Genomic DNA, 15,995 nt, shown 5'->3' on the forward strand with positions numbered 1-15,995 from the left:
GCCCTACTAACCAGCTGATATCATCATATTTCTGGTGTTTTGATTCAGACTCAGCTTCAGATAAAAGAAAACAAACATCTGTGGTGACAGTAAAAAAAAGGCAGCGCTGCTTCTTGGCTGAAAAGTAAAAAAACAAACTTGAAAGTGATTTAAGCTGCTTTACCATGAAAACCAAAGCCTTAAATTAACAGAGATGGAGTCCTGTGAACCTCCTAACGCTCAGAGAACCGGTTCACATATCAGTAGCTTTAGGATCCAGTTTAGAAGCAGGTCTAGGTTAAAGGCCCATGAAGGCTGGTGGTTCTAACGTAGGGTCAGGGCCCTCCAACGGGTCACCTGATCGGTCTGAAGGGTCCTGAGATGATAATAAACCAGAACGTCTCTTTATCTTCATGTTGGACGTCCTCAAAGATCAAACCGACGTCGTGGTAACGCAAGAAAAATGCTGTAGTTAACGTACCATCGCCGTTTGAAAGACATCACATAACTACGGCCCCTACAGGCAGAAAGGACACCGTCCTCTACAGAAAGAGACAGGAACTACAGAGATACTGTCCTCTACAGAGACACCGTCCTCTTCAGAGACACTGTCCTCTACAGAAAGAGACAGAAACTACAGAGACACTGTCCTCTACACAGAAAGAGACAGAAACTACAGAGACACTGTCCTCTACGCAGACACCGTCCTCTTCAGAGACACCGTCCTCTACACAGACACCGTCCTCTATAGAGACACTGTCCTCTACACAGACACCGTCCTCTATAGAGACACTGTCCTCTACACAGACACCGTCCTCTTCAGAGACACCGTCCTCTACATTAACTACTATGAAGTGTATTTTATTTGTGCTGACCGTGTCAAACTCTTCTGGTCCTTAATGTTTTTAATGTCCAACCGTTGACGACTGAATCGTCTAAAAACCTCTGAAATTCTTTTCAAACATAAATTCATGCATGAGAGCAGTCTGTGTTTTCTTCTGTTGTGTGATAAAGTGAAACAAAGAGAGCTCGCTACCTTTCTGTTTGTCCATGTCTGTTGTCTCAGTGTCGGCTGGTCTTCATGTCTCTGCTGTAGAATCCAGACTGGTCCTCCTCCCTGAACTCCCTCTATCTGACTGAGGGAGGCAGTTTGAGGTCTGCCAGCCTCAGCTCATGGGGGAGGAGACGGGGGACGGACCGAGACGCTCATTATGTGGAGGACGGAGTCAAAAACAACGTCCTGCAACAACAGGAAACATTTATGTTGCTCAAAACAAACTCTGAAAGAGAATATAAAGTCACTTCAAATGATTTTTATGATTATAACTCTGCCCCCTACAGGCAGAGGCAGGAACCACAGGAACTAATGTGATGAGTTTGTAGTTTTAAACTGATTTAGAAATATTAAAAAGATTTAACAAGGAAAAAATATTTAAAATGTTGAATTCTATCATTTGTTTGTTTTATGTGAACTTTTTATTAATGCTGTGTCACACTCACAACTGTTATTTTGTTTTTATGGATAAAACACTGCGTTTTGTTTTTTACATATTGTTTTATTTGTCCAGAAATAAACCTGCTGATGAGTCTGGGTGCTTTAAAAGCAGCGAACGCAGCATTTTGTGTCACATCAAATCAAATGCAAGAGCATTGCATGATAAGAACTCCTTACAGATTTTTAATGTTTTAATTTTATATATATCAACATTGTATATATTATCTGATCTTTCTTTTGTGTTTATCATTTTGAATCGTACTGTTGTGAAGATAAACTGCTTTCCTCTCTTGTCCACTGGGTGGTAGTAGGAACCTGTAAATCTCGCGATACTACCGCTTTTCTCGCAGGAGAGGAAGAGACGCGGAAGCGAGGAACGGTTTTCCTGACGGCTCAGCAGGCTAACCAGCTAACAAAGATAATTATCCGACTAATTAGCAGCGTAACCAGGTTTATAGGTTGGACGGACCCACGAACTGAAGGTAAAACGACAGGATTTATATCACACAGTGTCCGACATATTTATTATTTGGTTGTTTTTGTTGCAAGTCTTGGTAAAAGTGGCCTCCTGCTGTTAGCTGTTAGCAAGGCGTAGACAGAACTGCAGCCTTTAGCCGGTTAGCTCCAGAGCTAAGCTAATAGGAGGAATTAGAGGTGTTCTCCGAAAGGGAAGTGAACCGGTTGAGTTTGGTACTTCTGCTAAAGATGAGCGCTGTTACCCCGCATGACTGTCACGGTGTTTAAGGCTCCGTGCTGAAGAAGGGCTCGGTGTTTTAGCCGAGCTACGAGCTAGCATAGCATAACCGGCTGCTTCTTTTGTTTGTTTGTGCAGTTAAACGCTTTACCGAGGATTTTCTGAGTCTCTCGGACTAAACGTTGACTCTGTTTGAAGTTTGACTTCTGGGTTTGAGTGAAACATATTTTAATTCCAGTTTGTTTTTTTGTTTTTTTACTTCCTCCACAGAATCAAGATGACAGCCGCACCTTACAACTACTCCTACATCTTCAAATACATCATCATCGGTCAGTGTTTCTCTTCTGAGCAGCTTTATGTTTCTGTTTCACCACATTTAACAAGAAACATATTCAACCTTTACAGCCTGAGTTCATTCAGACTCATTTGTCATAAACACGTTGTAAAACTAAGCTTCATGTCTTTTATTTTGGTCCCAAAAAACATCTAGTAGCTTAATAAATCAGTTTTATTTACCTCCTGTCACTGGTAAGAGTCTAGTCCCTCTTCAACTACGACACCATTCTGTTTTGCTCAAATACAAAAATAGGCAATCTTTCTTTCTACCAAAGTGTGAGTTCTGACTTTGTTTGTAGCTTTGCAGCAGATACAGCACACGTATTTATCTGTGCGGTTTAGATTTATTCATAGTTTACCAACAGCAGGAGGTCACCTGTAATGAGCCGTGATGTGTTTGTGTGTCTCCAGGTGACATGGGAGTCGGGAAGTCGTGTCTGCTGCATCAGTTCACCGAGAAAAAATGTGAGTCCTCCGTTATAACGTCAGACGTGATCACAGATAAATCACATAATGATCTAAGACTCAGTCACGTGATCAGTGTATCAACTAAAACATCACTGGAAACGGTTTGAATCGTTCAGAAATGTCAAATATTTTCTGCATCCAGTTTCACAAATGAGAGGTTTTGTTGCTTTCACCTCATTTTAACATGAGAGGAAACACACCGGGGTTTATTTTAGACTTTTTATGACTTAAAACACAATTTTCCTTGAGTTTGTAATAAAAGTGCAACTAAAATCTGAAGAAAATAAAAGTCACACGTTGCCCCGTATTTAATGTTTGAGGCCGTGCAGATGTCTGTTGTTTTAATTAGTTATAAATAAATGCATAAAAATATTTAATCAGTATTAATTGAAGCAGACTTTATATAAACCGACCAGCGTAGTCGTCCATCATTCGTTTTTTACTTTGTACCAAACGCGTCAGCTGAGCTCTTCCTGTCGCTGTGCTCGTGGACTTCCTGTTTGTCCGTGTTGTTGCCGTGACGACCGATAATTTATTGTGTGCAGTCATGGCCGACTGTCCTCACACCATCGGGGTGGAGTTCGGCACCAGGATCATGGAGGTCCACGGTCAGAAGGTGAAGCTCCAGATCTGGGACACCGCCGGGCAGGAGAGGTTCAGGGCCGTCACCAGGTCCTACTACCGGGGGGCCGCCGGGGCCCTCATGGTCTATGACATCACCAGGTAACGGACAGGAAGACGCCGGCTGATAAAAATAAATAACTGGACTCAAAGATCATCAGATGTTTCCTCTGGTGCCTCCAGCAAATAAACTCGTATAGTTGCTTCTTTAGCTCATGTTTCTCAGGCTAACATTAGCTTGTTTAAGCTAACATAGCAGCTAACAACCTGTTTAAGCTAACATAGCAGCTAACATCCTGTTTATGCCAACATAGCAGCTAACACTATCTTGATTAAGCTAAGGTAGCAGCTAATGTTATCTTGTTTCAGCTAACATAGCAGCGAACATTAGCTTTTTTATGCTAACATAGCCGCTAACATTATGTTCTTTAAGCTAACCTAGCAGCTAAAGTTATCTTGTGTTGTCTAGCATAACAGCTATCATTATCTCGTTTATGCTAACACAGCAGCTAACATTAGCTTGTTTATGCTAACATGACAGCTAACATTGTCTCGTTTATGCTAACACAGCAGCTAACATTAGCTTGTTTACGCTAACATGACAGCTAACATTATCGTGTTTATGCTAACACAGCAGCTAACATTAGCTTGTTTATGCTGACACAGCAGCTAACATTAGCTTGTTTATGCTAGCATGGCAGCTAACATTATGGTGTAGAGGCTAGCGCTGCTAACTCTGGACTCTGGTTATTGATGTTTTGTTGAGTAACATTATTTTTGATGATGATGTTTAGGAGAAGTACCTACAATCATCTGAGCAGCTGGTTGACGGACGCCAGGAACCTGACCAACCCAAACACAGTGAGGACACGCCCCCACACCAATCAGCTAATCGACCACTTACTATGTTCAGAGTCTGTTAACTGGACAAAGGGATTATGGGTAATGGGGTTTATTTGTTTCTTGCGTCGTAGGTGATTATTCTGATCGGTAACAAGGCCGACCTGGAGGCCCAGAGAGACGTGACGTATGAGGAGGCCAAACAGTTCGCTGAAGAGAACGGTGAGACGTCTGGTTGAGCAGCGAACAGGTTCAATATGTGTCAAGGAGCAGAAAACAAGAGACTGACTGGTTTTTATTTCTACTTCCTGTTGGTGATCAGGTTTGCTGTTTCTAGAGGCCAGTGCTAAGACGTAAGTTCACACTCATTTTAGAACTTTAGAGAAATACCACAAAGGCTCGAGTAACAATAGAACCAGGCCCACTCTCCATCTGGACATGTGGAGAACCAAAGAACCCAAAGTGTTCCACGTTGGGTTTCTTATTTTTTATTCAGCCTGGACATCATCACATTCTACCATTGTGATCATTATACAATCCAGAGTGAGTTTTGAACCTGACTTCCTGGTTCCTTCTCTGACTGCCCCGTTTCCTTTCTAGAGGGGAGAATGTGGAGGAGGCCTTCCTGGAGGCGGCAAAGAGGATCTACCAGAACATCCAAGATGGCAGTCTGGACCTGAACGCTGCAGAGTCGGGAGTCCAGCACAAACCTTCAGCGCCGCAGGGAGGCCGCCTCAACGCCGACAGCCAGCCGGCCAAAGAGGGCTGCAGCTGCTAACCACGGACATGAAACTACAGACCGACGGACGGACAGAGACGGACATAAACGGACACTGAGACCCCTTCAGGCATTAACACGACTCATATCTACAGCTGGATTACATTTAGCATACCGCTGACGCAGTGTTGTCAACATTCAACCATCCTACATCCAATCAAACATCTACGAGCTTTAGCTAATCGTGACGACCAAAATCCTCCTCGAGCGCCTCCTCTGGACGAGTCATAGGTTCTCATCAGCGTTAAACACTTCACCAGTTCAACCAGGTTAGAAAATCAATGAGTTCACATCGAGTCTTCAGACCCAGAATAGAATAAATCCAGCCACAGAGGTCCATCTCCTCCTAGGTTGGGGTCTGTTGACCCAACCCAGCTGGACCCTGGACCACCTCTGGTCTCAGTGGCTTCCCTGTAAAGTTTAAAACAGGTTCACCCTAAGCCGGGACTTTTCTCCCCAGCCCTTCTCTCCAAAGTCACAAACGTTCATCCGACTCAACTCCAGATTAGAAACCAACCCACCGCCAAAAACTAGACTTCACCAGAAACGTTCATTAGAAATCAGGACATTTGATGGATCTGGATCTGGATCTGGATCAGGTCTAGGTTCCACCAAACAACCAGAACAGGTTACCATCACCCTCCACCTGGACCGGTCTATAGATGGACTGAAGGTCTTGTCTCAGTTTGGACTCTGGGTCCAGATCAAGGACCATCTAACATCTGGTCTGAACCTGCTGACATTTGTTCTTGTGTTGCTCAGAAACAAGATCTGAACTCACCTGGGACTCCTTCATCTCCTTTACCAACAAAGTCCTCGTCTCTTTAATTAGTCGTCCACAGGACGTCCCAGTCATGTCTCACCAGTCCTGCTGCCCTCAGAGCCGCCTCTCATTTATTTGGTTCCATCAGTTGTTCTATGTGGACTGAAGACCAGTGATCATATAGTGGAACTGGAGAACAACATTTACTGTCTAGACCCAGATCTGCTTCATATTTAGTCCTCCTCATCCTCTAAGAAGACCTGACTCATGGTTAGTCCTCTTCTGAAGGTTCAGGGTCTGTAGGGGGGGCAGGTCTAGGATTCTCGTTGATTAGTGGAGTTCCCTCCAGTTGAAGCTTGTTTGGTTTATGTGACGTAGATCTACAGACAAATATAAAATGTTGTTACCCAGACGACAACAAAGTCCAGACCTGGTTAATCATTGAGCAGAGGGGTTCTTTCAAAACTGGTTTTACAGACTGGGTGTGTAATTGACTCAGCAGGTCTGGTTCTACCTTCAGACGTTCGTCAGTCACGGAGGATCTGGACGACTTCTGCTGATCTAGTTTTATCCTGTTCTGACGTTTACGGGACTAAAGCCTTGTAGACGTGATGACGTGATGATCCTGGATCTCAGTCCACATAGAACATCTCAGAGATTCAAATAGTTTGGACCCAGACTTGTGGAAAAACCGCCCAAATTTAGATAAAGAGAAAGTAACTGCGGTAGATTCGGCCTCGTCCTGGTTTCATGTTGGGTCGAACCCGGTAACCGGTCCCACCCGGTCGTCTGTCCATCGTCACGCTTTGCCTTTTTTTATTTTTAATTCTTTTAACTTGGTTTGAGTCGACTCTGAACACGGATCGCTCTGTGGAGACATGAAGAAAGAAAAGACTCACACTGATCACACGTTCAGGACAGTTTTATTAAATTCTTGTTTTTAACCAAATCTAAGAGCAGAATGTTTTAACGTCAGCGCTCCCAGTGGCCCGTTGCCTGGTTTGGTTCTGGTCGTGTTCAGTGACTCGTCTGTGAGTTAGAGCGATGCCTTCGACTCAAAGTGCCCGAGCCTTGACGTCCTCATGTGCTTTAAATTAACAGCAACGAGCCGTCGGTCGGATCCTGAACGACTGAACGTGAAGTGAACTAGAGCAGGATGGAAGCTTCCAGCGCTGACCAGCTGTTAGAGCAGCTGGAGAACTAGATCCTGATCAGCTGTTAGAGCAGCTGGAGAACTAGATCCTGATCAGCTGTTAGAGCAGCTGGAGAACTAGATCCTGATCAGCTGTTTACACCAGACCACCTGAAGCATCCTTCTCTCTGATCAACTTCACACTGAATGAGTTTAACTCGGGACAGAAAACATGACGCATGTTTGTCTTCTGGTCCAATAATCTGATAAATTACAGTCACTAATGATTCACTTCTCTCTGATCATCTAATAAAACTCAGCTTTGTGTATTTTAATATTTAATCCTTTACATGAATTATTTCCTCGGTTAAGAAACTGGAAATAAAATAAAATAAAGGATCAGGAAATATAAAAAGTCCCAATCAGACTGAACGTTGTTTAAATTACTTTAAAGATTTTGCTTTTTCTAAACGTTACCATGAATGTTTTCTGTTAATTTGTCTAACTTTATTATAATTTGATGATTTAATGCGACTGTTTTTCTTCTTATTGACGTTTGACTCGTTGTCTCCTGTGGGACGTCGTCCTTCTTCGTCTTTAACTGTTTCCTGTTTCTTTCTTGCCGCCACATCCACCGGGAAAAAAAACAACTTCAGAACGTAAACTGTGTTTGTTTGCTTGTGTGTTTTAGAAATTTTAATCTTACTCAAAGTTTTGCTGGGACCAAAGAGTCAAAGAGTCCTGGAGGTGTCGCTGCTGTCGCCTTAAAGCCCTCCCCCCCCCCGTAAAAACGAGCAGCAGTGGAGCGATGCCTTCCTGATTTAGTTTCACTAACTCCTACATGATTCATCTCAAAGCAGCAGGAGCAGCTGACTCTGGACTGTAAAATACTCTGTACATTTCTGTTTCTGTTTCTATTTATATTCAGTCTGTGATTTTCTTCTTCACTTGTATCATTGATTGTTTGACCACGGGGACTCAGTTATGTGTAAATAAAGTATATATACTGTATATACGCTCAGTGTGTCTGGAGTAAATGCGTCAAATCATTTGTGGTGATTTTTAAATGAGACAAAATGTCCCCCTCTAATATTTCATTGGACCTCCTTTATCTCTGATTCCAGCTCATTCTCTGTATCATTGTTTCTATAATCTTCTCCAGTGTCTCCAGATTTATCTCCATCCAGTGTTTCATTCATTGTATTGATGATGGGAGAGTCTGACCACTGACCAAAGCCTTCTCCAGCACATCCCAAAGATTCTCAATGGGGTTCAGGTCTGGACTCTGTGGTGGCCAATCCATGTGTGGACATGATGTCTCATGCTCCCTGAACCACTCTTTCACAATCTGAGCCCCATGAATCCTGTCATTGTCATCTTGGAATATGATCCATTGATGGAATAACCTGGTCATTCAGTATATTCAGGTAGTCAGCTGACCTCATTCTTTGGACACATAATGTTGCTGAACCTAGACCTGAGCAACTGCAGCAACCCCAGATCATAGCACTGCCCCCACAGGCTTGTACAGTAGACACTAGGCATGATGGGTGCATCACTTCATCTGCCTCTCTTCTTACCCTGATGCTTCTCCACTATCCTTCCAGTTTTTAATAATGCCTTGGACAGTTCTTAACCCAGTTTTAGTAGTTTCTACAATCTCCTTAGATGTTTTCTCTGCTTGATGCATGCCAATGATTTGACCCTTCTCAAACAGACGACCACAGGATGTGTCTTTAGACATGGTTGTTGAAGAAATGAGAAGCTACTCATTGCATCAGTTGGGCTTAAATAACTTGTTGTCAGCTGAAAGATAATCACCCATGCAGTAATTATCCAATAGGAGGCTCCTACCTGTTTGATTAGTTTGATCCAGGTGCAGACTTTTATTTTGGCGAGGCAGTGTATTTCATTTGTCTTTTATTCAAACATAGAAACATTTACAGAGGAAAGAGTCGTTGGCGTCGTTTAAAGTCCTTTTACACGATGTGAGCCGAGTCCGTTGCCGTGGTAACACAGTCTTATGTTTGAACGGCTCGCCGTCACAACGTGGCTCTGTTCTTAGCGGCCGGCTCCGTCTCCATCTCGTACTCGATCTCCACGTACGCTCGCTTCTTCTTCACGGCCGAGCCCTTAGCCGGAGACTTTCCTTTAGACTTTGACTTCTTCTTCTTCTTCTTCTCCTCGTCATCCTCCTCTTCCTCACTGGACTCGTCCTGCTCTTCCTCGTCGCTGCTCGTCTTCAGATTGTTCATGTCCTGAGAGAAGAGACTCAAATTAATATTAAGCTGTGAAGTTACATTAGTTGATGTTTTCCACTCCATGAAGTTATTAACCTGATATTTAACCAGTAGATCAGATTTAAATGTCTTCTACGTGTCTTATTAACTGATGAGGACAGAGCAGCGTCTGTCTCTGGTGGACATGTGACCCCGTGTCAGAGGTCCGTGTGTTTCAGTCGTCTCTAGATTAATCAACTCGTTCCTGTTTTACCTCAAAGTCGCTCAGGTCGCTCTCCTCCACTTCTTCTTCTGCTACAAACTCTCTCCGTCCGACGTCCTGAACACACAAGACACCCTTTCAGAATAAAACTCAAACCCGCTACGTTCATTCAGACATCAATCCTCCTTCGTCACCTCCTCGTCCTCCTCCTCATCCTCCTCCTCCTCTGATTCGCTCTCCTGGTCCTGCTGCTCCAGAGCTCTGTCGAAGGCGTGGACCGGGAAGTTGTAGATGTCTCCGTACTGAAAACACGACACAAGAGATGAAGCAAAGCCGACGAGTGGCTGCGACTCCAGAGTCAGAGAGTTCAGCTCCTCCTACCGTTCCCTGTTTGAGTCGCTCCAGCAGCTCCTTCTCGATGGCGTTGTCCAGCTGAGCGGCGATCAGGGCTTTCTCCTGCGAACAGAGACCATCAGAGAGCGGTTAGCATCAGGCTAGCATCAGGCTAGCGTCAGGCTAGCATCAGGCTAGCATCAGGCTAGCATCAGGCTAGCATCAGGCTAGCTTAGCTACGACTCAGGACGCTGTCGTTGCCTCCTTCCCTCCGACCAGCGCCATGTTCTCACCTCTTTCCTCTTCTCTCTGCTCTCCACCTTCCTGCTGAGAGGAACCAGCTTCCTCCTGAAACACACAAACAGCCGGCGTTAAACAGGAGCAGGTCATGTGACCCGGCGTCGTCCAATCAGCTGCAGGCGTTCTTCTTACTGTCTCTTCAGGACCAGCTTGCGCATGCGGATCAGGTACTGGGTGATCTTGGTGAAGCGCTGTTTGCATTTGTGTCTGATGAAGCGAGGCCAGTAGATCAGGTTCTCGTCGATCTGTTCCAGAGCTTTCTCGTAGTTCTTACTGAGCTTCACCTGAGCAGGTGGAACAGAAGCAGAATAAATATCCACGTATTCAGACTCTTGGTTTATTAACGGAGGAGTCGAAGCTTCACCTTCTCCCACATCTTGGCAGGAAACGCTGCTCTCTCGATCACCTTCATGTAGAGGAAACACTGACCTGAAACACAGCACAGACGTTAGGACGCCAGCCCAGGTGTGTGGTGATTGGTCGGTGGCGGCGTGTAGGCGTTACCTTTCTCCTCCCTGATGGTGGCGTACTGACTGTTGGCCAGCGGGCAGGACGAGCGGTTACACAGCCCCGTGATGTTGAACTCATTCCGACAGAAGCCCTGACTCTTCGTCCTGGACAGGAAACAAAAACAAAACAAAGCTTGAGTTAATGTGAAGAACGAGTTTAATAATTATTAAAACAGAACAAGACTCACTTGACTTTGAAGGAGCAGAACTGTTTGTTCCCGATGATGTCCCAGATCACCTGCAGACGCACAAACAACGTCTTTAAAGACATTTCAACACCAAACTATTCACTGATGAGAACCGTCTGCCCCGGGAGGAGCAGCAGAGGTGACCAATAACAGAACAAATCTAACTGTAAAACTCATTTACTTTATTATACTTCCTCCAGGATTACAGTTAATAACCATTAATCATTAAAAGGCTTTAATAAAAGAAACAAAATAAGGTTTTAAATCCACATGTTGGACAAACAATGAGGACATACAGTAGATAATGATGAGTAATTATTCCCGTAATTAAGTTCACATGTGTCTCCTTCACCATGAGTTCTGACATATGAACTTAATGACGTGAATATCTGCAGATAAACCTGGAACCTTTAAAACAGACGTTTTTACTATGGAGTCTGGTCTGACGTTTACCGGGAGCACCCTTAGCTTAGCGTTGACGTGTCTCGTGCTCCGTTTTAACACTAAACGTCTGTTCAGATATATTTAATGAGTAGAATTAAAGCTGACACAGAGGTGTAGTCATCAAACAGCTGATTTAACTCCTTTAAATCACATCCTCGCTCCGATGGCTACAGGTAAGCTAACGTTAGCATGAAACACATTAGCGGCTTCGTGAGAACTGATGAACTTACGTCGTCGTGTTGCATCTTTAATTCCTCTCAGAGCTGCTCACAGCTTCTCCACACACTCCGCCGCTGGTTCCGCTTCTGTTTAATCAGTTACTCTAATGTTATGAAGGAGAATGTTTCTATGATCGAAGCCACATGGATGATCAGGAAGACACCATCTTTGTTTGGACGGAACTCGAGCGACGTCACGAGTGAGAGTAAAGAAGTATCGCGATACTTGGAAACGTGGTCAGAAACATAGACACTCAAACATTTATAAATAAAATATCCCAAATAAAATAAATGAGACTTGGATTATTAGATGTAAATAAATAAATATGTAACAAATATTATAAATATAACATAAATATATATAAAATAAATGTATTATTAATTTAATAAACCAATTTAATGGAACTGAAACAAGAAATAACAATCAAAAATAAATAAATAATAATAATAGTAATAATAAAAGATGATCAGTAAAAAAAATCTAACTATAGATTTTAAATACTTCACATTTAAATTACAATAAAACTATAAAATCATTTAGAAACGTATGTAAATGTATGTAAAACAAAGTAATGATCCAGAATAGCTGTCCTCAAAATTATTTTAAAAAACGTAAATGTTAAAACCAGCTGGAACAAGTAAATGTTTGTCATTATAATTACAGTTTTTCTCAATTGCTAAAACACAATTTCTGAAACCTTGCTCCATTTTCTCAAAACCTTAAACACAAAACCTCAGCTTCAAGCATGATTTACAAAACCTCTGACTCCTCTTGCAAAATCAAACTTTCGCCTCAAAACAGTTTTACCTGTGCTCAAAATCAAACACTGCTCTCAAATAATAAACAAATTGCTCAAAATGACATACACTATCAAGCAGTCAGTAAACAATACACCAAAAAATAGAAAACACATTGTTCAAAACATATAGTTCTCAGGGAGAAGTACATTTTTAATCTCAAAACAAATTTCATGTTTCTGTCATTATACAAAAAGCTCAAAATTGATCAGAAATTACTGTTTTGCTCTTTGCATTTTTTTTGTTCTTCCTCCTTCTTGTACCCTTATTTTTACAGTGCTGTACCCTGCATCTCAAAAACTTCATCTCTGTGATACTGTAATTCTTGTTCTTTGATGATATGAACCTGTAACCAGTCGAAATCTATTGAGCAGTCAGTACTGAAAACAAATGGAAAGCACAATGTTCAGGGCCATACAATTTGTTTATTGTACCATATACAGCCAACAACATGGTCTATGATTGTTGCTCGAATTTCATCGGATATTTCCACTCTTTGTCTTCCTCTTCCTCTTCCTCTTCGTCCTCCTCTTTCTCTTTCTTGCCCTCCTCCTCTTTCTCCTCGTCCCCCACCTCGCATATGCACTCGTCCTCGTCCTCTCACATAAATTCTTCTGTCCATTCTCACACTTTCTCATTCCCACCTTCAACAACCTGTTTGCTCTCTGAACTGGCTTATATTGGTTGTCACATCATTTGAAAGAAGTGAAATCAATTTTGACTGATTGTGTTCAATCAATGACATTTCTGCTCTCTGTATATGTAATTGTTGCCACTTGTGTTTACCAGTATGGATGACATGTGCATTAGAGTGCAGAATGTGTTTTAAGAATGAGAATGTGTTTAGAGTTTTGCTAAACCATGTGAAATGGTTTAAGGTATTGACAACAGACTGAACAGTTAGCTTAATGAGTTCAAGCAACTGAGAACTTTCTTCAGCCAATGGATTTTAGTGTTTTAGCAACTGAGAAAAACTGTAATAACGTAAACGTTAATATAAACGTATCTGTGGTTATTTATTTCAGACTGACTCGTTTCTCCATTTTCTTCGGTTTCAACATTAATAATTTAAAGTGTTTAATTTAATGACTTCAGTTTATTTTTCTTATTCAGTGTTTGTGAACATGTTGCGTTTAAAGACCGTCGGTTCAGGATCAGAAGGGCTGAGGCGCATTGCGTAACAAGAGAAAGGCAGCACCTTTCACGGACAGTCCGTGAACGCACCGATCATCATTCTCATGAACCGAAAGGATCGTGGTCCAACATGGCGCTGAGAGTCTCTGTAGCTCCGCTCCCGCTCTTTCACTCACGGTGCCACCGTTTCCCGCCTCCAGGTTTCTGACTTTAATAAACTCAACGCACAGATTCAGACTCAACGGAGCAAAAAAACGTTTCCATGTTCGTCAGACGTGGTCGTTAGAGAGGTTTATTAAACGGTCAGGAGAAATGCATCATGGGAGATGGCTGTGGTTAAAAATGAAGCTACAGAGACACCTGGCGGCCCGGAAGAGAACAACGTGTTTAAATCTAAAACTCACAACTACGGAAGAGGATTAGGGTCATTATATAAAATAATAAGAATAAACATTTGAGATGAGTTCTTATTTAAATCTCAGGAAAAAGACATGATTCTGATTTAATCTCAGTATTTTACAAGAAAAAGACAAAAGTCAGAATTTCTTGGTTATTTCCATAAAAATTTGATTTTGAGATCTCCAGCTTATGAAATTAGAGAGATTTAAAATAAAATTATTATTATTTTTTTTAATTATTATTTTATTTTAATCTCAGGTGGTACAGTGGTGTGGTGGTCAGCACTGATGCCTCCCAGCCAGAAGGTTCTGGGTTCTAATCCAGGCCGACTGGTTCCTTTCTGTGTGTAGTCTGCATGTTCTCCCTGTGTCTGCGTGGGTTCTCTCCAGGTTCTCCAGCTTCCTCCCACCGTCCAAAGACATGCTGGTTAGGTTCATTGGTGATTCTAAATTGGCCGTAGGTGTGAGTGTCTCTCTGTGTTAGCCCTGTGATAGACTGGAGACCTGTCCAGGGTGGACCCCCCCTCTAGACCAATGACAGCTGGGATAGACTGGAGACCTGTCCAGGGTGGACCCCCCCTCTAGACCAATGACAGCTGGGATAGACTGGAGACCTGTCCAGGGTGGACCCCCCCTCTAGACCAATGACAGCTGGGACAGACTGGAGACCTGTCCAGGGTGGACCCCCCCTCTAGACCAATGACAGCTGGGACAGACTGGAGACCTGTCCAGGGTGGACCCCCCCTCTAGACCAGTGACAGCTGGGACAGACTGGAGACCTGTCCAGGGTGGACCCCCCCTCTAGACCAGTGACAGCTGGGACAGACTGGAGACCTGTCCAGGGTGGACCCCCCCTCTAGACCAATGACAGCTGGGACAGACTGGAGACCTGTCCAGGGTGGACCCCCCCTCTAGACCAATGACAGCTGGGACAGACTGGAGACCTGTCCAGGGTGGACCCCCCCTCTAGACCAATGACAGCTGGGATAGACTGGAGACCTGTCCAGGGTCGGGACAAATTTTAAGATGTGAAAGTCTGACTTTTTTCTGAATTTGATTTTAACAAAAAACGTTTTCCCTCCAAGATTAATCTGTGAACTCTGAACGTTAGTGAACCTTAAATGATGGAAAAACAGTTTTTATGACACAACTGTTGGTTTTCCTGGGACTGTAATGAAATGTCACACTGATAAACTCTAACTGTTTGATGTCTCTAAACTGTCGTCTATGATCTAGAACAACATCCATAGTTTTCCGTTGATCGTTCATTTGATCGTTGATGTAGTTTCTGTGTCGACGGTGGAGGAGAGAAAGAAGAGATGAAGTCAGGAATGAAAAAAACAGAGAAAGGCTTTATTTTAGTAAATAGTGTGAGCTTTTCACTGCTGTACAACACTGGCATCTGGAGTTGGCACTCTGTCGTCTGTCTGTCCGACTCTTTTTCATTTTTATGTTTTTCTTTTCTTTTTTCTTTTGTGATCAATAACCCCAAAAATAGCGGCCTCTGGGACACACGGTACAAAATCAGATAAAACTAAAAGAAATAAAAGGCACCAAAGCTCACAACGGACAGAAGTCAGCCACCAACTGAAACTACACAGACATGCAACTCACAACGGTTTACAGGAGCTAGATATGCATGCAGAACAACACACACACACAGTAACATACACACACACACACAGTAACACACTCACACACACACACACACACACACACACACTCACAGTAACACACACACACACACACACACACTCACAGTAACACACTCACACACACGCTCACACACACGGCGTGTCGGCTGCAGCCTACACATCCCATGGTTCATCAGCCCAAAGCCAGGTGCATTGTGGGTAACGCCCTCTGACACTCAGGTGACTCTAGAGCAGCAACATGTGACTGAGAACCAGGTTAACTGTTCTAGAGTCTCTGCTCCTACATGAGGACAAACGTTCTAGAACGCTCTGGTCCTCCGGCTCTAGGGTCTGCTGTGGCCTGTGTTTGGAAATCAGATCTGAAGTAAGAACGTTCTAGAACTGAACAGAACGTTTTCAAAACACGTTCTGGAACATGAGGGAGAGAAGATGTCGTCGCGCTGGTGCTGATGGGGAACATCCTAGAACAC

General features: G+C 43.2%; 2 protein-coding genes across 2 annotated transcripts; one reads left to right on the plus strand and one right to left on the minus strand.

The window, feature by feature from the left end:
* Positions 1-1,828: 1,828 nt before the first annotated feature.
* On the plus strand, positions 1,829-8,279 carry LOC311492715 (ras-related protein Rab-14-like). The gene is made up of 8 exons (XM_084551082.1): positions 1,829-1,956; positions 2,439-2,497; positions 2,916-2,969; positions 3,518-3,695; positions 4,388-4,454; positions 4,568-4,655; positions 4,756-4,786; positions 5,034-8,279. Exons 2-8 carry the CDS (start codon positions 2,446-2,448, stop codon positions 5,209-5,211), a joined length of 648 nt encoding a protein of 215 aa, XP_084407208.1. The 5' UTR covers positions 1,829-1,956; positions 2,439-2,445; the 3' UTR covers positions 5,212-8,279.
* Positions 8,280-9,009: 730 nt separating this feature from the next.
* mak16 (MAK16 homolog) lies at positions 9,010-11,702 on the minus strand. The gene is made up of 10 exons (XM_084551078.1): positions 11,553-11,702; positions 10,879-10,928; positions 10,686-10,795; positions 10,546-10,610; positions 10,314-10,465; positions 10,175-10,229; positions 9,930-10,004; positions 9,743-9,850; positions 9,600-9,665; positions 9,010-9,364 (listed from the first exon to the last, which is right to left on the minus strand). The coding sequence occupies exons 1-10, from the start codon at positions 11,565-11,567 to the stop codon at positions 9,149-9,151; spliced, it is 912 nt and encodes a 303-aa protein (XP_084407204.1). The 5' UTR covers positions 11,568-11,702; the 3' UTR covers positions 9,010-9,148.
* Positions 11,703-15,995: the final 4,293 nt, after the last annotated feature.

The sequence above is a fragment of the Chelon labrosus genome (assembly GCF_963514085.1).
Source record: "Chelon labrosus genome assembly, chromosome: 9".
Lineage (NCBI taxonomy): Eukaryota > Metazoa > Chordata > Actinopteri > Mugiliformes > Mugilidae > Chelon > Chelon labrosus.

What these genes read in the sequence shown, in the direction of transcription:
- mak16 (XM_084551078.1), bottom strand. An exon ending in CTGCCAAGATGTGGGAGAAG is followed by an intron (nt 10,466 to 10,545) that starts GTGAAGCTTCGA and finishes CCACCTGCTCAG; the next exon opens with GTGAAGCTCAGTAAGAACTA. An exon ending in GCAGAGAGAAGAGGAAAGAG is followed by an intron (nt 10,005 to 10,174) that starts GTGAGAACATGG and finishes CTCTGTTCGCAG; the next exon opens with GAGAAAGCCCTGATCGCCGC.
- LOC311492715 (XM_084551082.1), top strand. Translation starts at nt 2,446, where the DNA reads ATGACAGCCGCACCTTACAACTACTCCTACATCTTCAAATACATCATC. An exon ending in CTTCAAATACATCATCATCG is followed by an intron (nt 2,498 to 2,915) that starts GTCAGTGTTTCT and finishes GTGTGTCTCCAG; the next exon opens with GTGACATGGGAGTCGGGAAG. An exon ending in TCAGTTCACCGAGAAAAAAT is followed by an intron (nt 2,970 to 3,517) that starts GTGAGTCCTCCG and finishes TATTGTGTGCAG; the next exon opens with TCATGGCCGACTGTCCTCAC.